At 51.1% G+C, this 27673-nt stretch overlaps 1 protein-coding gene and 1 pseudogene across 2 annotated transcripts; both read right to left on the reverse strand.

Moving 5' to 3' along the window:
* Positions 1 to 1802, reverse strand: LOC109028454 (uncharacterized; annotated as a pseudogene).
* Positions 1 to 27545, reverse strand: ASB13 (ankyrin repeat and SOCS box containing 13). 2 transcript variants are annotated; one of them, XM_055353133.1, is made up of 8 exons: positions 27215 to 27305; positions 18436 to 19126; positions 18204 to 18327; positions 13590 to 13777; positions 11957 to 12107; positions 9710 to 9844; positions 2957 to 3148; positions 1 to 2028 (listed from the first exon to the last, which is right to left on the reverse strand). In XM_055353133.1, the coding sequence occupies exons 2-8, from the start codon at positions 18439 to 18441 to the stop codon at positions 1901 to 1903; spliced, it is 924 nt and encodes a 307-aa protein (XP_055209108.1). In that variant the 5' UTR covers positions 18442 to 19126; positions 27215 to 27305; the 3' UTR covers positions 1 to 1900. The 2 variants fall into 2 exon arrangements, with proteins under 2 accessions (XP_055209108.1, XP_004049067.2); XM_004049019.5 differs by lacking the exons at positions 18204 to 18327; positions 18436 to 19126 and having other exon boundaries at positions 27215 to 27545.
* Between the last annotated feature and the right edge of the window lie 128 nt (positions 27546 to 27673).

Raw genomic sequence — 27673 nt, forward strand, 5'->3', positions numbered from 1 at the left:
TGCACTTTATTCCGCCACTTTTATTGAGCAACAGCCGTGGGGACCTGATTCTGCGCTAAGTGCTCTACTGTGAGACATCACAGGATGTCATTGCTAGAGGCAAGAATCTCTTACAAAGATGAAAGGGCAGAACCCAATGCTTTTTTTAATGGTTGTTATTCCATGCAGAAACACTGACTGATCCAGAACTGGTAACTAAGGCGGTGATCAAACAGGAATGCTTTCCTTCTCAGTTTAGGACGAAGAACCGCCATGACAATGGCGGGAACGCTGGAGAAAAACCTCACGGCGGCCAGCATGAAGTTTTTCGTCAGATTTGTGGCCCCACCCCCAAGTACCCACGCGGAGAGGCCTCCAGTCATACAGCACGAAGGGCATCGCCTTGGGCAGCTCAGGCTCACTCTGTTCCACACTGTCTGTGGTGGGAGGCTCGGGCCGGCCTGGGTGCATCCAGTGAGTACCACGTTCCCTTTTCCGGGCACACTGTCTCCAGAACAGGCGTGACCTGTTCTCCAGAACGGGTAGAGATGGGGTTTCATCAAGTTGGCTGGGCTGGTTTCGAACTCCTGACCTCAGATGCCCCAGAAACCACTCATCCCTGAACTAATCATGCAAAGTCCTCCAGTTTAACTCCCTGTGTGGGCGGGGTTCTTAAAATGTATGAAGACAAAGACTCCTAGGCTGGCCCATGCAGTCTGAATACGCTACCGAATGCTCCACCTATGGCTTATAATGCAGAACGACCTGTTTCTATCACTGCAGGACGGGATTGCAAGATTTTCTTATCCTACCTTGGCTGCAGAGTCCCATTCCCGTCCAACTCAAAGCACTGGGACAATGCTGGATGTGATAGATGGTCCATGAGTATCCGCAAAACCAACTAATAAGTGGGTGATGGTGCCCCCCGGGTGCGGGCAGCCTCTCTTACTAATTTGATAGCTTCAAGGAGTTAGCTAACTGTAGGGTGGGTGAAGAATTCATTTGACAACCATAGAAACAGATGAAAAACAATTCCCACAGAGTCTCCAAACAGCCCTTTGCACTGAGAATGCCGAGCCACGAGAATATACACCTTGACACACCTTCACGCTGCTGTCGGTTTGAATGGCTCATTACCAAAACCTTAGTGGTACCACCTACGTGTCCTCTAAAAGGTTTTTATCCTACATATAAACTTTTTACAAGAGTTGGAGACCTAATACTGAAGACGAATTTCCTAAGAAACTCAGTGCTACTTGTGGGGAATACAAAGCCAGGGCCTTCCCCCACAAAGACCCATAGAAAGCCCCTGAGTGACGGATGTGCGCAGGCTCGGGGCTGGGGGATGCCTTGGAAAGTGCTCCAGGAAAAGCATCCACACAGCAGCCAGCAGAGCAGCAGTCCCAGGCCACATCCCAGGCCGACCTTCCGTGGGCCCAGCCATTCCCTATGAGCACCGAGGGCAGTCCTGGTGCCGACCCGGAGGTGGTGGCCTGCACCTGGGGCCCGTGCATCTGCGGCAGGCTGCCCCGGCGAGTGGGAATCAGCAACAATGCCCTGAGTCCCCAGCTCTGCCAGCCTCCTCTGTGCTCCCCACGCCGTCTGTCCTGAGAGTGCCTTTGAGGATGGTCCGTAAAAGAGGAAAACTGGACGGTTGGGCCCATGCCCATTGAGAGGGTAGGTTCCGTAGAACAGCGCAGGGCCACACCCACAATTGTGACCTGAGACGCAGGCCTTCCCAACACCCTGGAAACATTATCCAGGATCCAGGAGAGAAGCCTAAACAGGATCGCAGGAAGGGGTTCGAAGGAGCGTTGTTCTATCTACAGCAATCACGCTGCTTCAGAGGAACAGGCAGAGCCCTCACCCGGGCAATACTGGGCACAACGGGGGCAGTCACGGTCAGGACCCCGCCTGCAATTCAGTTGTAGGAGAGGTAATCAATGAGCCGGGGCGGGATGTTTAACTTGGCAATCTTCTCCAGCCCTCGGACGCCAGTGGCCTTCCTCAAGCTCACCCTGCAGAGCTGTGACAGAGTCAGAGGTGTCTCTGAAAAAGGGAGCAAGGAAGGATGTGAAGTTAATTTCAGGAAGCACAACACCTGCAACTGAACACAAACTCAGAGGGAATCGGAAATGCCTCCCTTTCCCCTGGAACCGGGATGTGTCCTGTAGGCCTTCTCTGGAAGGACAGCCAGGAACCCGAGGAAGGGAGCCCAGGAAATGAAATTTGGGGCATGATGTCCACTGGGATTCCCTTTTGTGGGCTTTGGGAGTTTGTTTGGTTTTGAGGTTTTTTGTTTTTTGAGACAGAAAAAAAGCGACAGAGGCAAGAATCTCTTACTCTGTCACCCAGGCAGGAGTGCAGTGGCACAATCTCAGCTCACTGCAACCTCCGCCTCCTGCATTCAAGCAACTCTCCTGCCTCAACCTCCCGAATAGCTGGGATTACAGGTACCCACCACCATGCCCGCCTAATTTTTATATTTTTAGTAGAGATGGGGTTTCATCAAGTTGGCCAGGCTGGTTTCGAACTCCTGACCTCTGGTGATCTGCCCGCCTCAGCCTCCCAAAGTGCTGTGATTACAGGTGTGAGCCACCGCGCCTTTTCAAAACCATGGTTTTGGTTTTTTGAGACACGGCATTATATTTCAGCACCCAAATTTGTCATCAAACAACTAATCTGCAGCTAGGAGGCTCATCTGTCAAATGTCCAGCACCGGAGGCACAGGTCTGGTGCCCGGGCAGGTGTCAGCCACAGCTTCTGCTGCTCCAGGCCACGGGCCACAGGGAACCCAAGGAGAGCTGGGGCAACAGCACAAACAGCCCCCGCAGAGTGCTTAAGGGTCTGTCCTGGCGCAGAGGACGGAGCCAGGACTAACAGCCTAGCTCTCCGCGGAAGCCCGCAGGGAGCCGGCACGTCGGGGGTCCAGGCTGAAGGCTGGAGGGGATGGGGTGCGCTCGGTGGGGTGCCTCACTTTCGTAGTACTCGAAGCACTTGGCGGGAGCGCTGCTGCTCCACGTGTAGTCAGACGGCTTCTTCCCGCGGTTGTCCCGGGCGTAGATGTTGCCGCCAAACTCGATAAGCATCTCGATGAGGTCAACATTCTTGACCTTGGCCGCGTGGTGAAGGGCCGTCTCATGAAGCTTTGCCGCATTCACGTTGGCCCCTGGAGGTCAAGAGTGCAGAAGAGATTTCACCAAGAAGAGAACTTGAAGTCAGGGGGACAATTACGTCCGTTTCGTCACACAGCACGGTGGCAGAAGCAATCCCCACCCAGAAGACAAAATCAGGACAGACTCTACCGTAGCTTTCAAAAATGTTTTTCAACATCCAAAAGCAGGAACTACTTATTGTCCCCACTCATGAGAGATAAAGGTAGGCAGCAATAATAAAGAAATAACTAGAAATAGAACCGAAAAGAAGAAAAATAAAAGGAAAAATGTCCTGAGTTAAACAACCGTTCTAATGCCCTATCAATCTGCCTTCAGCGGTCCTGAGATTTCCGGAAGCTCAAACCAGAGCCACTCAAGCACTCCCGCCTGGCCTCCAGCAGAGACACACACTGCTTCTTCCTCTTGTGGGCGCAGGACGGAGGCTCCAGAAATACTGGTTGAATGAAAAAATAAATGTTCCTTAACAATGCATATTCTTTTACAAAAGGAAAACAGATAATGTACTCAAAACAGTAGGCAGTTCAGAGAAGAGAGTAAGCTCTGCACTCCTCAACTTTCTCACGATAAGAGCAGACATTCATCGAGCTGATTAAAAGTAAAGGTAAAAAAAATTTTTTTTTTTTTAAAAAAAGAGCAGACATTCAGAAAGATGCAAGGAATTAGTAGCTAAATACGGCTGGTTTGGGGGTTTTTTTTTTGAGACAGAGTCTCACTCTGTTGCCCAGGCTGGAGTGCAGTGACATGATCTCGGCTCACTGCAACCTCCGCCTCCAGGGTTCAAGCGATTCTCCTGCCTCAGCCTCCCGAGTTGCTGGGATTACAGGTGTGCCACCATGCCCGGCTAATTTTTCTATTTTTTGTAGAGACGGGGTTTCACCGTGTTGGCCAGGTTGGTCTCGAACTCCTGGCTACAGGCATAAGCCATCACACCTGGTCAAATATGGCATTTTTCAACGCACTAAAAAAAGATTTTGATAAAAATATGATTTTTGTAACACATCATTCTTAGGGCACAGCCATCACTAATCCGATACAATGGAATCCCCCAGGGCTTCAGAATTCTTTTGAAAGAAAATGCCATTTTATTCGAAGTCTGTTCCTCAAGTAACAAAGGAGGTTATAACAGAAAACAAATAAAAGAGAAGTATTTTAAAGAAGCCAAGCAAATCGCCCAGCATCAGTGAAATAATCCGCCAAATTATAGATTCAAACCACAAACATAAAGTATTATCAAAAGTGGGATTTTAAAACAATCAGACCACTAGCATGTCATCACTTCCCGATAGTTTCAGAGGGTCAAAAGAGGAGTTGAGAGGTGGAACGCTATTACATTTTCTAGTTCTCTGCTCAAAAAGCATCTGAAAAATCCTGCTTTCTGCTTTAAAATATTTTAATCCCCTAAAAGCACATAAGAACCATGCTCATAACAGCATTCGTGGAGGGATCCTAAGAACGCCCCAGCCCTCCAAAGTGGTGACATAATTCAAGAAAGTTCTTTCCACTTCCCGCAGCCAAAACTCAGAAGTCAGGACAGGAAAAGGATCTCTCAACTAGGAAAAATGCTAAATTACCTAGGTCCTGAATTTGGCAGAAATGTACTACAAAAAAATAATATTTAAAAGCAATAGATTAAAGAAATATTTCCCCACAATTCAACCTCTCTTTCACATAAGGGGTTTTCCTCCAGTATAATGTTGCAATCATAACACGAAGTAAATTTTAACACTAAACATACGCTTGTAATGAAAAACAAATTGTACCATCCACAGAATCTAAAGTTCAAGGAGCTTTCTCTCATGTCATTAATTCTGGCAATATTCTTGCCAATTGGGAGAGAAAGAGATGGTCTCTATTTTAACAAAAGAAGAAAAACAGAGAAAGAGGCCCAAGGGAGGCACAGCTACTCTCTCACCATCAGGGAGAAAACCATGGCTGGAAAGAGCTGTAAAAATCACGCTCCCTGCCGCGCTCCACAGACGAGGCCTTGGCCAGGGGCTCTTGCAGGGAGGCAGCCTTCCCAATGTACATCTTTTCAAAAGGTGTGTTTGGCATCATTTGATTGGGTGGAAGGGAAGGAAGGTGAATAAGGAAGGAAATGAAATTGTGAATAAGGGATTGAAAGGAAACACCAGGCCAGGGGTGCAGGCAGCTACATGGATGGATCCTGAAAGTATAGCACTGAGTGAGCCAAGAAGAGAGTCAGAGATGAAACTCGATCAGCTATGTCCATTAAAAATATATGCTTGGGCCAGGTGCAGGGCTCACGCCTGTAATCTCAGCACTTTGGGAAGTCGAGGCGAGCGGATCTCTTGGGCCCAGGAAATCGAGACCAGCCTGCGCAACATAGTGAGACCCTAGCTCTACAAAAATTTAAAAATTATCCGGGGGGCATGATGGCACACATCTGTGGTCCCACCTACTCTGGAGGCTGAGGTAGGAGGATCACTTGACCCCAGGAGGTTGAGGCTGCAGCAAGCCATGATCGTACCACTGCACTCCAGCCTGGATGACAGAGTGAGGCCCATAGTGAGAAAGAGAACATATACAGGTACTCGTTGGAGGAAAACAGGGCCAGACATGGTGGCTCATGCCTGTAATCCCAGCACTTTGAGAGCCTGAGGCGGGCAGATCACCTGAGGTCAGGAGTTCAAGACCAGCCTAGCCAATATGGTGAAACCTCGTCTCTACTAAAAATCCAAAAATTACCTGGGTGTGGTGGTGCACATCTATAATCCCAGCTACTCAGGAGGCTGAGGCATGAGAATCGCTTGAACCAGGGAGATGGAGGCTGCAGTGAGCAGAGATCACACCACTGCACTCCAGCCTGGGTGACAGAACGAGACTCCATCTCAGAAAAAAAAGAAAGAAAGAAGGGAACAGATACAGAGGAAAGAAGGAAGAGAGAAAGAGGGTAGGAGAGGGAAAGAAAGTAACTTTGTGTGAAGCAAGGATGGTAACATACCTTGAACTGAGAGGCAAGAGAAAGACTGAGGCAGAGACAGAGACACAGAGACAGGGAGAGACAAAGACAGGGAGCCAGGAAACAACCAGGGAATTAAAGGCTCTGAACTTCATGCTTCAGAGAAAAGGGGTCAACACAGGCTCATTACCAAAATCCTGCTTTCAACACAAAATAGGATTAAAGTGGATTCAGAGAACCCGTGGCCAGTGATGTGACGGGACCGCCTAAGACCTTAGCACGCCAAGACTGGCACAATCCTGGAACATAAACACAAATAGCTCAATAGGTGCTTGTTGCAACAAGAGAAATTGAAAAAAAAAATTAAATTTAAAAAATTATAATTAAAAAATTTTTTAAAAATTAAACAACAATTAAAAAAATTTTTTTTAATTGTGCCAGGGCCAGTGCTAAGAACAAAGGTGGAAGCAGGACTGTCCTCAGGGAGCCGCTTCTGAACACTCCTGGCAGAGTTCAACATTCACTGTCAGTGATCAGATTAAAAATTACTTCACCATCATAACCGGACTTTCACCTTCCCCAGCCCTCCTCCTTTGCAAATACAATCTGGTTCCTGGACTCGCCTCACTGCCTACAAAGAACAAGAACAACGGTCTCTATGTCCCCCGTGGGGTGCAACGTGGCTCTGCCTCACAGCTCAGCTCTCAAACCACACACAAAAGCACCTGCACTCATGTGGCCCCGACTGGTTCAATCCCTCTCCCCTCTCCACAGTAACTGGTTCAAATGATCCAGGCTTGAGCCGATCAGAATTTGGCAAAGTTTGGGCAAAGGGACTGGGGAGGGGTGCAGGAAAAGGGACTTTCCACTCTTCTGTTTTTCTAGAGACACGGTCCCTGGCTTTCCTTTGGTTTCCCGAGGGATCTGTGACCTGACCCCAAAAGTTCAGAATCACTACTTTTTAAAAATCTGTTTGTGAGGACGTAGGGGATGCTGTTGTTTCTCTCTTCTCTGTATGTTTGAAATTTTCTGCAATGAAAAAATGGTTTCTAAGAAGAAGATGATGATCCATCTGCTCCCACAAGGGGTACTAGAGGAGACCACCCAAGAGTAGGATGGGAATCAGGAATCCCGCGTGGAGCTGATGGCTGGATGCTACCCACAGCATCGAGCCAACACCAACAGTCACTGTGGGGAGGCTTCCCCAAGAAAGCCACGTTCACCTCTAACTCCCCAGGGGCATGCAAACTCCCGGGGAGAGCTGTGGGAACCCCACTTTAGGGCGACGGTGGGCCTCACAGCTGCCCCTTCCTTTCCAGCCCCCACCCCCGACTGTGCTGCCACCTGGTAATGTGGTGGGGGCAGGAGCAGACCTGACTTCAGCTCCAATGTGGGTCCTGCCTAGTCCAATCCCTCTCCCCTAACCACAGTAATTGGTTCTAATGACCCAGGCTTCAGCCCATCAGAATTTGGCAAAGTTTGGGCAAAGGGACTGGGGAGGGGTGTGTGAAAAGGGATTTTCCACTCCTCTGAAAGAGTCTCCAGAAGGCTTAAAACAGGAAACGTCTGGCGTGTAGGCCTGAAGCCACTGCAGCCCCGTGACCTTGCTCAGGGAAGCCGGAGGCTTAGGATGAAGCCAACACTGAGGAAAGCAGAATCGCAACGTTCAAAGAAACTGAGGCCTGGGTGACACCACGGAACCTCCGGTCCAGCCGCCCCTAAACCTGCTCTGCGTCTCAGCCCTGAAGTCACCTGAACTAGAAATGCCCGCCATTGTTTACCAGTGGAAGTGGCTTCCTGTTACTCGCAAAGGCGTCCAACTGACATGAAGTCCTAACCGATACAGAAAGGATGTTTACTTTAAACACTAAGTTGATCCCTTTCCCTACAACCACACCAAACAGAATGAAAGTAAAAATGGAACTCATGTGTACTGAGCTCATAAAGGCTTGATATGAATGCACTGCGCTGTGTTCATAGAAACGGATCCAGCTGCCAGAGGAACGGCTCGGCTGGAAACGCTTACACCTGCTTCCAATGGAGATACTTTTAAGACAGTGTATAAAAAAATTAAAAGTACCCCAAAAACTATTCCTACACAAAACGAATCTTTTCCACTAAAAAGACTGAAAAGTGGCACATGAAAGTGAGTAAGATTCTCCAATAAAAAACTACATATAACTAAGCTCAAATGGCTGTCATCAGGGGGAATTCATGATCCTCCTGTTCCCGAACAGGTTTGTTCTTGTTGTTAAGAGAAGGGGACTTGCTATGTTTCCCAGGCTGGCTCAAACTCCCGGGCTCAAGCAATCCTTCCGCCTCAGCCTCCCAAAGTGCTGAGACTATAGCTGTGAGCCACAGTGCCCAGCCATCCTAAACAGTTTTGTTTTTATCCTACACTACACCCAGAATTTGGATAAGATGATGAAACTAAAATTTTCCCTCAACAAAACATTTAAGTTGGGTTGATAAAAACCCTGTGCTAACAGTCACTTTGGCTAAAACTTTTGGTATAGACAGGTCCTGAGCCTAATCCTCGATTGGCTGGTCTTTTTGGTTTTGATTTTTTTCCCTCTTTGGGAATCTCAATCCTGAGTCTTTTCGAACACCCAACAATGGCCTGGATTCCAAATGCTCCATATTCTCCTAAACGCTGCCAACTCCACTTCCCATTACATCCCCTTCTCTCTTGGATTCAGGCGGCAACCTCACAAGGCAGCTGAGGGGACAGTGGCCTGTGATCTCTAGAAATAATCATTGGCATCTGTTGAGTACCTACTAGGACACACCAGGCACCGGGGAAACATCCCCAGTTCTCCCAGCAACCTGCAGCATAGATTCTTCCAGTGTTACAGATATGTAAACTGAGGCCCGAGGTCTCAGCTGGCAAGTAAGAGAGCCAGCCTCCAACCCTGGTCCCTCTGACTCCTCTACCCAGCTCTCTGCTAGGCACAGTAAATACCTGTTCAGGTAAATGCCCATGCAAGTAAACACCTGCTCAGGTGAACAGCCTTGCAAGTATATACCCATTCAGGCAAACTTCTCAGATAAATCCATAAATACCCACTCTGCAGGTAAACACCCACTCAGGTAAACACCCACTCAGGCAAACACCCACTCAGGTAAACACCCACACAGGCAAACACCCACGCAGGCAAACACCCACTCAGGTAAACACTCACGCAGGCAAACACCCACTCAGGTAAACACCCACACAGGTAAACACCCACGTGGGCAAACACCCACTCAGGTAAACACCCACGCGGGTAAACACCCACGGGGGTAAACACCCACTCAGGTAAACACCCACTCAGGTAAATACCCACGCAGGCAAACACCCACTCAGGTAAACACCCACTCAGGTAAACACCCACGCGGGCAAACACCCACGCAGGCAAACACCCCCTCGGGTAAACACCCACGCGGGCAAACACCCACGCAGGTAAACACCCACTCGGGCAAACACCCACTGGGGTAAACACCCACGTGGGCAAACACCCACTCGGGTAAACACCCACTCAGGCAAACACCCACTCGGGCAAACACCCACTCGGGCAAACACCCACGCGGGCAAACACCCACTCGGGTAAACACCCACTCAGGCAAACACCCACGCAAGCAAACACCCACTCACCTGCATTGAGCAGCACTTTGACACAGTCCAGATGCTCCCGGGCACAGGCAACGTGCAGAGGGGTCCCAAAATGGCAATCGTGCGCTTCCAGATTGGCCCCGACGTCAATAAGAAGCCTCACACATTCGGAACTCCCTTAAGATAAATGGAAAAGCGGGTGAATGTCCTTGAATACGGACACTGGAGACAACAGGCACACAGACGCGGCAGCTGCAGCAGCCTCCATCCCTGGTGCAGGGCAGGGAAGCCAGGCAGGCCTGCGTCCCAACCTAGGGAGGAGTTCATGACCTGCACGGCCCTCGGGAAGCCAGGACACGGCTCTGCGCCCCGCTGAGGACGGGAGGGCTCCAGGCAGTGGGAGAAACGGGCCTGGCCGGCTTCTTGCTGTGAGAACAGAAGACATGGGGCACCACGTAGAATGGGTCAGGGAAAACTCCCCCGCTGCCCCCCTGCCCTGTGTCTACCTGCGGCTGTCAGCACTGAGCCCAGCCTCCCAGGAAACCCACCAGACTTTCTTACGCAGGTCATCCTCCTGTGCACCATGGCAGCCGCCTCTCCTGCCTCTTTTTTTTTTAGACAAAGTCTCATTCTGTTGCCCAGGATGGAATGCAGTGGTGCGATCCCAGCTCACTACAACCGCCATCTCCCGGGTTAAAGCGATTCTCCCACCTCAGCCTCCCAAATAGCTGGAATTACAGGCGTGCACCACCATGCCCGACTAATTTTTTTGTATTTTTAGTAGAGACAGGGTTTCACCATGTTGGCCAGGCTGGTCTCAAACTCCTGACCTCAGGTGATCCGCCCACCTCAGCCTCCCAAAGTGCTGGGATTACCAAGGGCATGAGCCACAGCGCCCGGCCTCTCCTGCCTCTTAAGTGGCTCCTCTTCCTGGGTCTGTAATGCGGATTTGGAGCGGGGTTCCAGGCCCCCCATCCTCCCGCCCCTGCACATTCCGTCTAGGCTCCAACCTTTCCATTCACTCAATTACCTCTTCACTGTTGGCAGCTCCCTAATTTTCCCCACCAGCCTGACACCCAGCCCCAGCCCCAGAGCCATGTGCTGGCCACCGGCCGGTGTCTCCCACTCTAGAGCCCTCTCCCTTTCCTGGGGTCCTTGCTCCTGACTCAAACCTGACTCATTTCTGACCTCTTGAGCCTCCCCTTCATACGAAATCCTATGGATTCCTTCCCCAACCCTACTAAATGAACCCATCCCACTCCACCAGCCTACTCTGAGCACTGGGCACCTTGATCCCAGCGATGGTCCCCAACTCATCCCTCTGCTTCCAGGAGACCCCAGCCACCACTGCACCTCCGTCTATCTGCACATGAAGGGCCACTAAATGAACCTTCCCCAAATTCTGTTTTCCTGACCCTTGACATCTGCTCAGAAACCTTCAAGAGCTCCCTGGAGCTGTCCCATGGCCTGCAGACATGGAAAGACCTACGAGCAGGAATCGGGGGTGAGCCACATGCAGCCATGGCCCTGCCAGCACCGTGGAAGGGCACATACCCCATACCCTCCACCCCAGATGTGCATCCAAAGACAAAGGCCATGCTGGCCGGTCAAGATATAAGCCACAGTTTGCAACCTCTGCTCGAAAGAGTAGAATCTAAACTCCTTAGTCTGTCATTTAAACATCTTCCCACCAGCTGGTCTCACCCTAAATTCCAGTCCTCTCTGCCCCACTGGGAGCTTCTGATGCAGTAAGATAGGACAAGGAACGTTCCCCATGCTCGGGGTGCCCTTTTATCTTCCCAGCATCTGCAGTCTGCCTGTTCTTGGGGGGCAGGTGGAGTCCCACCTGCTCCCTGAGCCTGCAGGACCAGCACTGTTTTGAGAGCACCACGCACAGCCTCCTGGCCCAGGCTGTTGGGACATGTTTCTCTGTCGTCTCCCATCTCAATCAGGGGCCTGCAGAGCAAACTATAGCAAAGCCCAAGTGAGCCTCTGCAGAGTCCCCCAGGCCCTGCTGCTAACGTGGAGAGGCCCGAGGAACCCTGGCTTGGACACAGAATCCTACCCTAGAGTCACCCACCCCAGCCCTGGACGAAGACTTCAAGAAGGGAAAGCTTAGAATCTCTGCAGCTGAGCCACCAGGAGCCAGAAACAGACTCAGAACTCTCCTTCACCAGCCAAGGGCTCCCAATTCTGTCTACTCTGCTTCCTTCCCTAAGTCCCTTTAATCCCAGAAAGGAGGAAACTTCCAGAGCCCAGCTGGGCCAGCCCAGCCGTCTGCCAACTCACCGCTCATGCAGGCCTCGTGCAGGGGGGACGCTGTGTACAGGGGAGGGTTGACCTTGGCCCCGTAGGACAGCAAGAGCTTCACACACTCGATGCTGCCCGAGGCGCAGGCATCGCAGAGTGGGGTGCTGCCGTCGATGTTGCGAGCATCCACCTTATGGGAGGAAGAAACAAGTGTCAAAGGGCAGAGAAATGCCACACAACCCGCTTTCCCATCCTGCTGCAGGTTCATCTTTGCTAAGATGCTTCTTAGAAGCACTGGTTTGCTTTGCTATTATGTGCTAGGCAAGGACACTGAAAGAGATAGCAAGTGGCTGGGGAGCACCGATGGCCTCCTGAGTAGAGAAGTCATCTCGTTCAGGATTCTTTTCTCTCAGGGCAGGATAAGCTCAGCAGCCCCCTCGCCACCCCCGCCCCAAACACCTAGTAAGCACAGAGCAGGACAGGGGAACCCTAGGCTGCAAGCTGGGAAAGGCAGGCTTTAAAAATGAGTTTTAAAAACTCTAACCTCAGCTGGGCACAGTGGCTCACACCTGTAACCCCAGCACTTTGGAAGGCAAGGAGGGAGGGTCACTTGAGCTCAGGAGTTCGAGACCAGCCTGGGCAACATGGCGAGACCCTGTCTCTACAAAAAATACAAAAATTAGCTGGGTTTGGTGGCATGCACCTATAGTCCCAGCTACCCAGGAGGCTGAGGTGGAAGGATCACTTGAGTCAAGGAGGATGAGGTTGCAGTGAGCTATGATCACGCCACTGCATTCCAGCCTAGGCGACAGAGAAAGACCTTGTCTCAAAACACACACACACACACACACACACACACACACACACACACACAACTCTAACCTCAGTGGAAGGAATGCCTGAGACAGCTTACCACGCCTCCCCTAGTGAGAAAGTCAGAGGCCAGGAAAAAGGCAACTCCCCAAATTGGCAAATTTTATTTAGCATTTGTCCAAATTCAAATTCTATTTGGGTACACACTGAAATGGGTTCCATTCCAAGCTTTTGGGAAGAGTAAACAGTACACCGTCTTCCCTTCTTCCTCACCCCTTGAACTCTGAGACTAGGTCCCTGTGTCCCTTATACATTGGCCAGGGGTGTGCAGGGCCAGTGTTTGCCAGCTCGGGAGAGCTGGCTGCCAATGTGCCAGGAATTCTGCTGACCAGAAACCCCCGGTGGCTTAATACTAGCCAGGGTGGGAACATTTACACCAGGGAAAGCAGCAACACAGTTTTGTTTTTGTTCCTTTTTTCAGAGAGCTGGCTGGCCAGCATCCCACTGAGTTATCCTAAAGCCGGAACCCTGCTCTTTGGGCCCAAGCAGCAGCTCTGCACCCAGGCCTGGCTGCCCCTGAGAGAGCCTGTGTCTAGGCTGCGGCCAGCCTGCTGGCTCCTGCCCACCACAGGGCTGGCACTCCCACCATCAATTTGCTCAGGCTGCCCTTTCTTCCACCACCGTGACCTCCTAACAGCCAGGTCCACGAGCACTTCTCAGCCATGGGCTTCCTGGTACCTGTGTGCAGTGGACACAGTGCAGCCCCCATCCTCCCCTCTTTCCCAAGTTCTCCTGAGTCAACCTCCTCCATTCTGGCAGCTGCAGCCAGTCTGGGGGTCTGCCCTGAAGGGCCACTCACCTGGGCCCCAGCCGCCAGCAGCAGCTGCACGCACCGCGCCTGGCCCTGCAGACTGGCTGCGTGCAGGGGCGTGATGGAGTCCACGGTGACCTGGTTCACGCAGGCGCCGCTGTCGATCAGCTGTTGCAGCTGCAGGCTCTCACCCCGCTGGGCTGCCTCGTGCACAGGGGTCCGCTCCACCCAGAAACCTGGAAAGGAAGGGGACCTCAGGCTAAGACCCTGCCACTTCCATCCAGGACAAATGAGCACACGTAAGACTCCAGGGTCCCTGATGCCACCAAGGCACCATCTGTGATCATGCAATTGTCCCAGCACTTCTACAAAGATCCCTGAGCCACCCCCACTGCCTGACAGCTGGAGTCCAAGCTCCTGGGCAAGGCCTACAAGGGGCTCCATCCTGTGGACCCCGCTCACCTCCACAGTCCACCTCCCACCCCTGCCCCTGCATAAAGCTGTTCTGCAGGCACAGGTGCTCACCACTCCCCTGCAGTTGCACATCCTTCTCTGCTGACACGCCCACCTTTGCCCCCCTGCCAATTGTCCACTCTGCAATTTCCTGGTGAAACGTTTACATCCTCCAGGTGGGCCCAGGTAAAACAACTTCTCTGGGAAACACTTCCCACAATGCTCACACACACACGCTCGGACCCCTGCATTTACAGTGTCTCCTGCACTCTAGTGCCTTGAGAATCCATGTTTTAATTATTCCACTTTAGTGGCTTCCTCAGGCTTGTCTATATACAAGGTCATGTCATCTGCAAACAAAGATCGTTTAACTTCTTCCTTTCTAATGTGGATGCCATTTATTTATTTATTTATTTATTTATGAGACGGAGTCTCGCTGTGTCACCCAGGCTGGAGTACAATGGTGTGATCTCAGCTCACTGCAACCTCCGCCTCCCGGGTTCAAGTGATTCTCCTGCCTCAGCCTCCCAAGTAGCTGGGATTACAGGCACACACCATCACACCCAGCTAATTTTTCTATTTTCAGTAGAGATGGGGTTTCACCATACTGGCCAGGATGGTCTCGAACTCCTGACCTCAGGTGATCCACCCGCCTCAGCCTCTCAAAGTGCTGGGATTACAGGTGTGAGCCACCACGCCCAGCCCTTTTATTTCTTTTCTTTGAATTGCTCTGGCTAGGACTTGCAGTGCAATGTGGAACAAAACAGCCAACATCCTTGTCTTGTTTCTAGTCTCGGGGGAGAGCATTTAGTCATTCACCTTTAAGGATGATGTTAACTGGGTTTTCTCTTTTTTTTCTTTTTTTTTTTTTTTTGTCTCAGTCAATCATAGGGATCCTGTTTCCCATACAGCATCCAACACAATTCTAGCTAAGAAGAGGTGAGGGACAGTCTGCGAAGAGGCCTCCAAGCTTCCACACTCTGCTCACTCCCAAGAAGGAGCTCCAGGGGAAGGCTGTCTCCCTTCCTTCCCTGGATACTGCCTGGATGTGAACTTGGACCTGCTGAGCCATCTGGCTACCTGCCTGAAGACAGGACCTACAGGAATGGCAAAGCCGGGAAAGGACTGGAACCTGGAGGACGAGTCAAGGACCATCAGGTGCCTGGAGCCAAGCCAATGGCCAGGCTTAGTCACGTTTCTTTATTGTCTAAACCAGGTGCAGACAAAAGCTCGCTAACTGGTACAGACCATAAACTCCCCAGATGCAGAAACCACGCACCTGTTTTCTCAGCACCCATCTCAGACACGGAGGAGTCTTCCAGACACTTTAAAATGTCACAAATGACAACAGTGCTGGATGAAAGCTGATGACATATCCTTATTGTCAACTCTCCATCTTCGAGCAGACAAGATCACATCACACACCTCTTCTCAATCAGCAGTTTCCTCTTACTATTCTGACATGTCCCTGAAAAACCTTCCTATCACCTGGATCTTCCCCAGATCTTACTTTTACAAAGGGCATCTGGGCTAGGTGCTGTGGCTCATGCCTGTAATCTCACCACTTTGAGAGGCTGAGGCGGGCGGATCACTTGAGGTCAGGAGTTTGAAACCAGCCTGGCCAACATGGTGAAACCCCGTCTCTACTAAAAATATTTTTTTAAATTACCTGGGTGTGGTGGTGCATGCCTGTAATCCCTGCCACTTGGGAGGCTGAGGCAGGAGAATCACTTCAACCCGGGAGGCGGAGGTTGCAGTGAGCCCAGATCACGCCACTGCACCATAGCCTGGGCAACAAGAGTGAAACTCTGTCTTAAAAAAAAAACAAAAAAGTGTCTGCATCGAATTTCCTCTGCAGGTGGGTAGCCTCATCAGTTAGTGTTGATGACTCTGCTTTTAGAGATCCCCACATTGCCACCTTCCCCCACCTCTGCCTTGGGCACTGAGTACAGGGTTAAGAGTTCCCTGGAGCCACAACTGCTCAGAACTGCTTGGTGGAAACTCAGCTCAGCCTTTTATCAGCTTACCCAAAACACAACTTCCCTGAGTGTCAGTTTCTTTACCTGTAAGTTATGATAACAATAGTTTCTCTTCATAGGTGGACTATGAACATTCAGTGAATTGAAATAGGTAGATGCCCTTAAAGGGTGGGGCCTGGCACCGAATCAGTGCTCAATAAACACTGTCTGTTCGCAGTATTTTTGCCTCCAATTGTAGCTATCTGTCTTGTCCACAGCCAAAGAGCCCGGGTGACCCTATGTCAGTGGAAGTGGGGACTAGGGAGAACTGAACCACAAAGGAAGATTCAATCCCCACAAAATGTAAAAGTCAAGCTTGTGGAACTTTCTACTCACCGTCTCCAGGTGGCCCTCAGCCCCACCAGTAGTAATGAACAGTAACCCACTGCCCTCCTGGGGTTAGTGAGAAGTGGCTTAGTGTCACTTTAAAATCAATCCGCAGGGAGCAAAATCCTAAGGGTAGAAGGAGAGGCTGCCACTTGAAAAAGAAGACGAAGGCAGGGTAAGGCCTAGGTCTTGCAGCAAAAAAAGAAAGTGCATCTCAGGAGGCCACCTGAGCCGCGAAGGCGCGTTCCCGACGTGCCTCCATTCACCAGACGTCCAGGTGGATTTAGCGTCTTCCGCTGCCACACGCAAAGATGACTAAGATGCAGCAATAGGCAGCTCACAGTCAGGGACCAGGGAATAAATGCACAGATAATTCACAACATGACAACTGCGATCGTGTCTGGTGACGGGGACTCAGAATTAAGAGCCCCGGTGCCCAGGGATGGCCAGGGAAGGTCACAGAGGCCGCAGAGCTGCAGCCGGGTCTATCTCAGGCACCGCTTATTCACCTCTGTACCCCAGAACCTGGCACTGTCCACAAAGATGCTGGTATCCACGTGGTTGCTCAGTGAGTGAGTGGATGAGTAAATGAATGGAAGGAGTTACTAAAACCAATTATAAAGTCTGACTGGGCAAGGTGGTTCACGCCTGTAATCCCAGCACTTTGGGAGGCCAAGGCGGGTGGATCACGAGGTCAGGAGTTTGAGACCTGCCTGGCCAACATGGTGAAACCCCATCTCTACTAAAAATACAAAAAATTAGCCGGGCATGGTGGCACGTGCCTGTAATCCCAGCTACTCAGGAGGCGGAGGCAGCAGAATCGCTTGAACCCAGGAGGCGGAGGTTGCAGTGAGCCGAGATCGCACCATTGCATTCCAGCCTGGGCAACCGAGCAAGACTCCGTCTCAAGAAAAAAAAAAAAAAGTCTGTAGCAGTGAAACAGCAAAAGAACTAATATTTTTGTTTGAGGGGCCTTTATCCATTCTTACACAGAGGCTAGGATAATTTTAGAGCTTTGAGATAATATGCAAAAAGAGCAAACGTGTAGCTTTGAAATTAACTCTGGGATTAAAAGGAAAGCATGTAAACAACTAGCTATGTTTTGTTAAAGATTTATAGGAGCACTGCGACCTGATCAAGGACAAAGACGTTCCCAACCTCCTAGGACCTTCGCTGGTGCCCAGATGTCACTGGTCCTTGGTTACCTCTTGATCCCAACAGCCTCTTTTTCCCACTGCCCTTAATATAATTAAGAACCCGAAACCTGTACTGACTTAGACAGCACCTTAGACATTTACCTACCATCTTCCTGGTTTGCTGGCTCTCCAGATAAACCTGCCACCAACTCTTGTCTCTCTTGTTTGGCTTTTGAGCAGTAAGCAGCCAAATCTGGGTTCAGTTACAACTAGACATAAAATTTTTAAAAGAAAATCTAATTTTATTTCTCTGTATCACCAGTCTACAAAGGAAATGCAACTTATTTCTAGCGAATCACATCAGCTGCTGTAGTCTTACCACAGCAATTCAGGGCAAAAATTAGCAGCAGACATGATAAGAAAAAAAGAAAAAAGAAACTTCCGTGCATCAAAGGGCACAATCAGAGTGAAATGGCAACCCACAGAATGGGAGAAAATATTTGCAAGTCATATATCTGAAAAGGGGTTAGTCCAGAGTATATAAAGAACTCCTGCAACTCAAAAACAAAAAAAAACAAATAACCAGATTTAAAAATGGGCAAACCAGTTGAACAGACATTTCTCTAAACAGGATGCACACGGCCACGAACATAAAAAAAAAAGGTATTCAATGTCACTAATCATTAAAGAAATGCAAATCAAAACCACAATAAGATACTACCTCACACCTGTTAGGATTATCAAAAAAAACCAAATACGTGTTGGCGAGAATGTGGAGAAAGTGGTGCTCTTGTGCACTGATGATGGGAATATAAAATGGTCCAGCCACTGTGGAAGACTGTATGGCAGTTCCTAAAAAATGAAACACAGGATATCATATGATCCAGCAACTCCACTGCTGGGCATATCTCCGGAAGAATTGAAAGCAGCGTCTTGAGGAGAGATTCATTGTACACCCACATTCATAGCAGCAGTATTCTCAACAATCCAAGTGTCCAGTGGAATATTATTCAGCGTTGGGAATGAGGGAAATCCTGTCCCATGCTACAACATGGATGAACCTTGAGGACATTATGCTGAGTCAAACAAGCCATTTCTAGGCCAGGCACGCTGGCTCACACCTGTAATCCCAGCACTTTGGGAGGCCGAGGCGGGCAGATCACTTGAGGTTAGGAGTTCGAGACCAGCATGGCCAACATGGGGAAACCCTGTCTCTACTAAGAATACAAAAATTAGCCAGGCATGGTGGCTGTAATCCATGGTGCTTCAGTAGTGCCAGCTACTCAGAGGCTGAGGCACGAGAATCGCATGAACCCAGGAGACAGAGGTTGCAGTGAGCTGAGATCGCACCACTGCACTCCAGCCTGGGTGACAGAGAGAGACTCTGTCTCAAAAATAAATAAATAAATACGCTATTTCTGGCCAGGTGCAGTGGCTCAAAACTCTAATCCCAGCACTTTGGGAGGCCGAGGCAGGCAATATGGTGAAACCCCATCTCTACTAAAATTACAAAAATTAGCCGGGCATGGTGGCCCATGCCTGTAATCCCAGCTACTATGGAGGCTGAGGCAGGAGAATCACTTGAACCCAGGAGGTGGAGGTTGCAGTGAGCCGAAATCGTGCCATTGCACTACGGCCTGGGTGACTTTGTCTGAAAAAAAAAAAAAACCAAAACCAAATAAGCCATTTCTGAAAAGCCAAATACTGTATGATTCCACTTATGTGAGGTCCCTCGAGTAGTCAAATTCATGGAGATGGAAAGTAGAAAGGTAGTTGCCAGGGGCTGGGGGGAGGAGAAATGGGGAGTTAGTGTTTCATGGGGACAGAATTTCAGTTTTACAGGATGAAAAAGTTCTAGAGATCTGTTACACAAAAATGTAAATGTACTCAACCCTACTGAAGTGGACACTTGAAATGGCTAAGGTGGTAACTTTTGTGTTCTGTGCTCTCTACTACTATTAAAAATAGAAAAATAAATTTTTAAGTAACCAGAAGCTGGAGGGACCTAGAGCATGGGGGGACTGTCACCCGCAGGCTGTCCTCACAGGAGATTTACAGTGGGGAAGGGAGGGATAGAAGGCCAGAGGACAGCAGGTGCCTGGGGTGTACCTCGTCACCCTTCCTGACAGCCCCAAACCACCGACAGCCCTTCCAGGGGGCGAAGAGACCCACTCTCTTCATAAAGATCAGCCCCCAGCACCCACCACCACAGAGCAATGTGACTCAGCCCTGCAATGGCAGGGTCAGTGTCCCAGGTGAAAAGAATCGGGAAGGACAGCTTATGGTCACGGACCTTAAATGGATGAGGAGTGAGCACAGGAAATGCTGTCTGTTAGTGAATGGACTGGCCAGGATGGATTGCAGGCTGCTTCCAGCCCCTGTGCCAGGCTCCCTGTGGTGGCAAGACGCCCCCCTCCCCAATCCCTGCACCCTCTCCCTTAGCGGAGCACCGCCTTGGAAACCCGAGACTCCATGCCGTGCTGGCAAGTTCCCTCCGGGACTCACATTCTGCCCCTAAATCCCACCCACCGCTGCCACATAATAGGTCGCCCCCTCCCTAATGCAGATGATTGACAAGCCAGTCTGACAGGGCCTGCTCACAAGGGCTCCCTCCTCCAGGGTGGAATCCAGGCAAGGTACAAGGCCCACCACCATGCAGTCACAGGCCCTGTCCCCAGGCTCCCCGCCATGCACACAGCCGTGTCCAGTGACACCAAACTCTACCGACTCACACAGAGTCCAGTGGCTGCAAGTCCCATGCTTTGTGTATGCTGTTCCTTCCCCTGCCTGGAAAGTCCTTCTCAGCCCCATTCCCCACCTCGCTTCCGGCTGAAATTCCTTGACTGAGGGGACCCCTGCTCCTTCAGGAAGCCTCCCGAGCATGCAGCCCACCCCCCCACGCCATCTCCACACTATTGCCGCACCACCAGCTGACCAGCATTCTTCCTTCCCTGGGCCTTCCCTAAGGTCGTCCCCTGTCACCTTGGGAATAGTATCACAGCTAGCCAGCCTCCCCAGACAGGCTGCTCGTGCAGGTATCTGAATGAATAAGCACTCCCTAGACGCATCTTCCCCTGCCAGACTGAACTTGGACCCCTGCCGCTAGGTTCTGTCCCCTGCTCCACTTTCCAGCCCAGGACTGTGGCCTGAGACCTAACATGATGCTCGCACACTCTGGCCAGGCGGGGGCTCGTGCATCCATTAAATGAAGAACTCGTGTTGCAACAAGAGCCAAGGCTGCAGCCCTGGTGACTCATGACCCAGTCCTGATGGCTGGATTCTACCCACTTCCTCCTCTGCTTCAGGTCAGGGTCACGGTGTTACACACTACGGCTCCTCCTGTTTACCTGCCGCCTGCAGGCCTGAGCTCATGAATAGCCAAGCAAAAGCCTTTGCCCTGAAAACTAGAGTTTCACAGATGTCATCTATGTATCTACTGCAGACTACGGCAGACGTCACCTTGAGAAGGAATGACACATGCTTCAGAACATTCTCTCCACTCTTCCACCCACGATACGACCTTACTGACTAGGACCGTGTGCCAGGTGTGGACCTTTCTGGACCCCAGCTCCTCTTCCCCTCTCTTGCCCCTTTGCTGGGGCCCCGACACCCTCCCATCTGAGGCTGTGCCCTGCCCCAGGACTGACCTGTCCTTTGAGATTAGGAAGCCCTGGCTGAACAGGTCAAGTGGCTCAGGGTCAGCCTACCCTCAGGGAGCAGATTCTACAGGGGCAAGCTGCAGGAACCGCCCTGCTCGTGAGTTCAAAGCTTGTCTCACAGCTTACCCTCTCCAAACCTCGGCCTCCTCTCTCCTCAAATGGGTGCTGTGAAGACTGAAGAAAATCGTGCCTGGCCACCTGTAAATGCTGTGAGTAACAGGCACTGCCATGGCTCCAGGATCACTGCTGTCATTATTACCCTACCAGTCCTGTGGGGAGGGCAGGTGCGGGTTCTACCATCTCATCTTTGTTCCATAGCAAGCCCCCCAATCTTGCATTCCAGCTCCAGTAACTCGATCCTTACCTAAGTCGGGTGACTGATTGAGTCTCTGCCCAGTTTTTCTGCTCAGTTCCCGGGCCCTCTGAGACCAGAGCCCCTCCATCGCTCCCTGCCTTGCAAGCCACCCAGCAGTGTGCCAGGCCATCTCGCCAGCTGGCTGCTTCACAGCCAGGTTCTGCTGGCTGGAGACCACCAGCAGCTTGAAAGCAGCCAGGATGTGAGTATTTAGACCAGGGAAAGCAGCAAAGCAGACTTTTATTTCTGTTTCTTTTTCTTTATTTTCCCCCTAGGCAGCTGGTTTGCCAGTATCTCCTCAGTCATCCCAGAGCCAGAGCCCCACTCGTTGGGCCCAAGTGGCAGCTCTGTGCCCAGGCCCGGCCACCCCCTAGAGAGCCTGTGTCTAGGAGGCAGCTGGCCTGCTGGCCCCTGCACACTGCAGAGCTGGGCACCTCCAGAGCCCATCCTCCACACTGCCCTGCCTGCACCCACACTGGCGGGCCTCACTTGACCCTCACAGGGACTGCAACCATAAAAGCAGCAGAGCCACTTGCCCCCAACCCCGCCCCGCCGAGCCTGGGGCCTCTCCAGGGTCAGGGCTCACTCCAACAAAGAGCATTCTCAAATGCCACCAGGGACACCTTCCAGACAAAGCTGATCCAGTAGCATGCTGGCTTTGAATCCAGGTCAAATACCCAAGATGCATCTTTTTTCCTATTTTGTTTTCTTATTGTTTATTTATTTATTTTTGAAACACGGTCTCGCTGTCACCCAAGCTGAAGTGCAGTGGTGTGATCAGGGCTCACTGCAGCCTCAACCTCCTAGGTTCAAGTGATCCTCCCACCTCAGCCTCCCAAGTAGCTGGGACTACAGGCCCATGCACCACCACCACACTGGATAATTTTTGTATTTTCTGTAGAGACAGGGATTCACCATGTTGCCCAGGCTGGTCTCAAACTCCTGGGTTCAAGTGATCCTCCCGCCTCGGCCTCCCTAAGTGCTGGGATTACGGGCATGAGCCCCGGGCCCAGCCCAGAATGCACTCTTAAATGTTGCTGGAGTCAGAAATTTTGTTCCGAGTAAATCACCAAGGGGAGTCTGGGGTCCTGGCTGCAGAAATGTCATTTCTGTGTCAAAAACAACCAGCAGCCTCTGTAAGAAGCCCTCCCTGCAAAACCCCAGTAGCATTCTTGAAATGGTGAGGGTGGGCCCTCCACCCTGACCCACCCATAAAGCCGGGCTGGGGCGGGCGAGCACACACTTGGGGAACCCACCCTGGACGAACCAAGGCAGGCACCGGAAGCCCCCAGGGAGGGTTTTCTGATGCTGCTCTCAATGGGCTCATCCTCAGCTCTCAGGGAAAAGTCAAGAGTCCTGAGTGACATAGCTCCCCAGGGTCCCAGAAAGCTAAGGATTCATGAACACGCGCTGACTGTTAGAACTGAAAAGGCCTTAGAACTGAAAAGGCTGGACGATGGGCTGGGCGCAGTGGCTCACGCCTGTAATCCCAGCACTTCGGGAGGCTGAGGCAGGCGGATCACCTGAGGTCAGGAGTTCGAGATCAGCCTGGCCAACATGGCGAAACCCCATCTCTACTAAAAATACAAAAATTAGCTGGGTGTGGTGGCACGCGCCTGTAATCCCAGTAATAATCCCAGCTACTCAGGAGGCTGAGACAGGAGAATTGCTTGAACCAAGAAGTGGAGACTGCAGTGAGCTGAGATCGTGCCACTGCACTCTGGCCTGGGCAACAGACTGAGACTCTGTTGAGAAGGGGAGGGGAGGGGAGGGGAGGGGAGGGGAGAGGAGAGGAGAGGAGAGGAGAGGAGAGGAGAAGAGAAGAGAACAGAAGAGAAGAGAAGAGAAGAGAAGAGAAGAGAAGAGAAGAGAAGAGATCCTGGATGATTAACATTCCCAGAAAAAGCCAAATGTAGCATCCATTCATCTCTGCCTGCTGTCCAAACCACACACAAGTGATGGTAAGGGAATAAAAGTGGGGGCTAAATCCACAAAGACAAAGAGACCACAGAGGAAAAGATAAATGAAGGATCTCATGGTGACAACTAAAGACAGTCTACGTGACAACCCCAGCACAAAGAGGGTGCCTAACACATGGCACTTAACCACTATCACCAAATTTTAATAGCGCAGCTCAAATTTCAGTTTTAGTGTCCTTGAAACCCAAGGAAAAAAAATATTGATCTTTATTTTTCTATGTAGAAACTCCCACTTACAAGTCTGGGCTCAGTGTTTTGTTGCTACAGTGATATTTTTCAACCATGTCTTTTTAAATGTTTTCATTATGAATCCCCAAAATATAGTTTGTCGGTAAACTTGAGGTCAAACAGCAGACTGATTTTAAGATGTGTTCAATGAAGCAAAAATGCCAGTATTTGACTTCTTAGAGGGACAAAATGGTCAAAACTCAGTAACAGTGGAGAAAAGAAAGGGAAAGAATAAATGAAAGCAGAAGACAAGGAGAAAAGAGGTGAAAGTAGGTGGGCTAGGGAGTAAAGGAACTGGGAGAAAGGACCGAAGGCGTCAGGAGAGCTTGGTGAATAACAGGCATTTCCTTCCACCTGCAGGACGCTAAAACCACACTGGATTCGCTGCATTATCCTTCAATGTCTCCTCCCCTGACTCCCTCATCACTCACCCAATTATCTGCTACCCCGACTCCTCCCTTCCCCTGGTCCACCCCAAAAAGCTATGGCCCAGGGAGCATGGGGAGGGTCCCCCAATCCCACCCTCGAGGCACTGTGGGAGCTCAGGCCCTGACTCAGGACCCCTGAGCTCTGATCCCGCATCCTCCCCGTCTCAGTTAAGGGACCTGAGGGGATGCTTTTCACCCTAAATCACCTAAGCCTCAGTTTCCTTAGGACAGCAAGCAATGTCTCCCAGGGCTGCCGTGTCGAGAAGGAGGATAGAGGTACTGTTTTGCCCATAAACATGCTTCCTAAGCCTTTGTAACTTGCTAATTTCCTCTGATACTTCCATTGGCCCTAAATAGGCTTTTCTGGTGTGTCAACAGGCCCTCTTTGAATTCCTATTTTAGGATAAAATAGCCGCCCACTCCAAGTAACTCTCTACCCTTTAGAAATGCCCTGGACCGCTACCCTAGTGGATTCTCCCTCTCCCCGCCCTGACACTGAAATCAAGAGCGATAGAGCTGTGTTTCTGATTAAACACGGAGGATCTTCTCTGCTCCTCCGCAAAGATCTCACTCAACTGAGAGTACCTGGATGGGGAGACATAAATCCATATAAACAAGTAGAAAACAAACAGGCTGGGGAGTGATTTCCAGACCATCGGGGGAGCTGGAGAGCAGGCTGGTGCAGTGGCTAACCAGGATACAGAAGGCGGGCTTGGCACCCGGGGTGGGGAGCAGCAAAGAGCAGGGAATCTGAACTACCCCTGGGAGGGCACTGAACGCAAAGGGATGCGCAAATCCCCATAAACAACAGGAAGACACCCCCTGCCCCACCCCCACCCCCACCCCGGCTTCCCAGAGCAGCAGCAGGCACAGCTGGAAGACCCAAGGCTGCAGGGGACACATCTCCAAACACTGAACCAGGAGAGAGAGAACACAGGACTCATTGCTTACCTGAGGGGCCTAAGAAGACTGTCTGGGGATAAATTAGGGATTAGGCATGGAGAACACCGAACCCACAGGTAAACAAAAAGAACACCCGCCATGTCCAAGAAAAGCAAGACGTTACACAAAAAGAGAAACATAGTCCCCACATAGCAAGTGGCTCAGCTGCAATATTCACATAGTCACAATAATGTCAACACTGAAATCTGATTTAAACAAAAACAATTCTACTGGAGGACCCTGGGGGGAACGTACGGGGGAGTGGGGGAGCAGCCAGTAGGTTAGAGGTTCATCTACCACAGAAGGACGTCCATAGGGAATGCAGAATTTCTTTATTTCTTTATTTCTTTATTTTATTTATATTTGAGACGGAGTCTCACTCTGTCGCCCAGGCTGGAGTGCAATGGCATGATCTTGGCTCACTACAACCTCTGCCTCCCAGGTTCAAGTGATTCTCCTGCCTCAGCCTCCCGAGTAGCTGAGATTACAGGCGCTCGCCACTATGCTTGGCTAATTTTTGTATTTTTATTTATTTATTTTGAGACAGAGTTTTGCTCTTGTCGCCCAGGCTGGAGTGCAATGGCCCAATCTCGGCTTACTGCAACCTCTGCCTTCCAGGTTCGAGTGATTCTCCTGCCTCAGTCTCCCAAGTAGCTGGAACTACAGGCACCCGCCACAATGCTTGGCTAATTTTTGTATTTTTAGTAGAGACGGGGTTTCGCCATGTTGGCCAGGCTGGTCTCGAACTCCTGACTTCAAGTGATCCACCTGCCTCGGCCTCCCAAAGTGCTGGCATTACAGGCATGAGAGACTGCGCAACAGCCCAAAACCTAAATGTTTTGGTCGGGGTACACCACACATCCAGAATTTGAGGTCAGAATGTTAAAATTGTCTAAAGCTCCTACGGTTTGCCTTTGGTGCTGCTGGAATGGCAGTATTGTTTTGGATCCAATATATTCAGCTTATTCATTACACTGGAAATAAAAAACATCAGCAGAACTTATCTGGGGAGAAATATATTAAATAAAAAATGACAATGTCAAAAATACCAGTGAACCTCAAAAGTTGCGGATTCATTAGTTTAAAATGTGCCTTTCTTCTACAGATGCATTCCATAACAAACGATGCTCAGAAGTGATGCCGTGAACAGAAATATTAAAATATGTGTTTAAATAAGCTTCCGCCGTTAGCTATTCACTGCTTACTCAATTAAGCTAATCAAATGCAGATCACAGTGTCAGGGTCAAAGTCTTGTGCTTGCCTGGACTGGAATGCCAAGTAAAAACACATGCTTATTAGATACCTTTGATCATGTCAAAGGTGGTTATTTTGCAAAGTCAGTTAAAACATCTTTGCCTTGCTATGACTGCAACTTCCTCTTCAGCTAAATTTACCCTTAAGACTTTTCCCTCTTACGTGCACTACTGTTTTTACCAGGATGAATATGCTTTAGATTTTTTTTTTCTTTTTAGGCTTTCATAGTGCTTCCGTCGTTCATTTCAGTGACCATATTATTGCTTCATAGGCAGCAAAAAAATTTGCTTCCCCAAAGGGTGTCCTTCCCTCAAATCCATTTCATTCTTGGGCTGCTCGGATTTTGGTAAAGTAGGCTGCGAACTGGGATCGCACTTTTCGGAGTGTGCCGCGGTGCCCCAAGGCCACCTTCACTGGAGCGGAGTCGGGGTCACGCGGACGCCTCTGCAGGATGCTCGGACACTGCGCCACGGCCTCACCCGCGCCAGTGGAGGGGGGTTTAGCTCTTACCGTGGGCTCGCGCCTGGCTTCCCCGAGAGGGAGCACAGTGGGCGTTTCCCAGGCTCTCCTCCGCCACTGGGCAACGGCCCCGCACGCGTCCCGCACCTTCCCCAGGGCGCGCGGCGCTCGGTGGGTTTGCGGTTGCGAAACCCCACACCTGGCGAGCCGCACGGACTGCAACCCCGCAGTGCGCTGGCCTGGGACAAGGCACCAGACATGAGAGCCCGTCTGGGATGCGCGGCACCACTGGGACCCTGCTCTCACCGCGGCCCACCCCGCCAAACGCCCCCGCCCACAGAGCCAGCGCGGGGCGCGCCACCACCTCCCCGGCGCAGGCCGGCCCCAGGAACCGGCGCGGCTGCCTCGCCCAGCCTCCGCGGCGCCCGCACGTACCCACGTCGCCCAGGAAGCAGCCGTCCGCCGCCCGGGGCTCCATGCAGCTCACCGGCGGCCGCGCGGCGACTCTGGGCGCCGGGACCTGGGCCGGGCCGCGCGGGGCCGCTGGGCGGGGCCAGTCTGCGCTGGGCCGCGCGTCGTCCCGAGGCAACCAAGCCGGGAGTTGTAGTTCCCGCCGCCTTGGCGAGGTTCCCGGAGGCGCTGTCCCTGGGTCCGGACTCCGCTGTCGCTGCCACCCCGCTTTGCCCGTCGCGCCGAGGAGTGTGTGTGCTTGCATCTGCAAACCGTGCGTCCCGTGCACAGAATACGTCATGTGCAAAACGTGTCCTGTGCACTTGTCCTATGTAAACGTGTGTGTCCGTGTGCAAAACATGCATCCTGTGCATATGTCCTGTGCAAAACATGCGTCCGTGTGTAAACATGTATCCATTGTAAGCATGCTTCCCTGTGTCCCTT

Source organism: Gorilla gorilla, chromosome 8, assembly GCF_029281585.2.
Source record: "Gorilla gorilla gorilla isolate KB3781 chromosome 8, NHGRI_mGorGor1-v2.1_pri, whole genome shotgun sequence".
Lineage (NCBI taxonomy): Eukaryota > Metazoa > Chordata > Mammalia > Primates > Hominidae > Gorilla > Gorilla gorilla.

Bases quoted from the DNA above. Each gene is read 5' to 3' on its own strand.
- ASB13 (XM_004049019.5), bottom strand. From the start codon at position 27,530: ATGACGTATTCTGTGCACGGGACGCACGGTTTGCAGATGCAAGCACAC. The intron at 12,108-13,589 runs GTGAGTGGCCCT...TCCTCCCATAAG, and splicing joins TGCTGGCGGCTGGGGCCCAG to GTGGATGCTCGCAACATCGA. The intron at 2,029-2,956 runs GTGAGGCACCCC...TCCCTTTTTCAG, and splicing joins GTGCTTCGAGTACTACGAAA to AGACACCTCTGACTCTGTCA.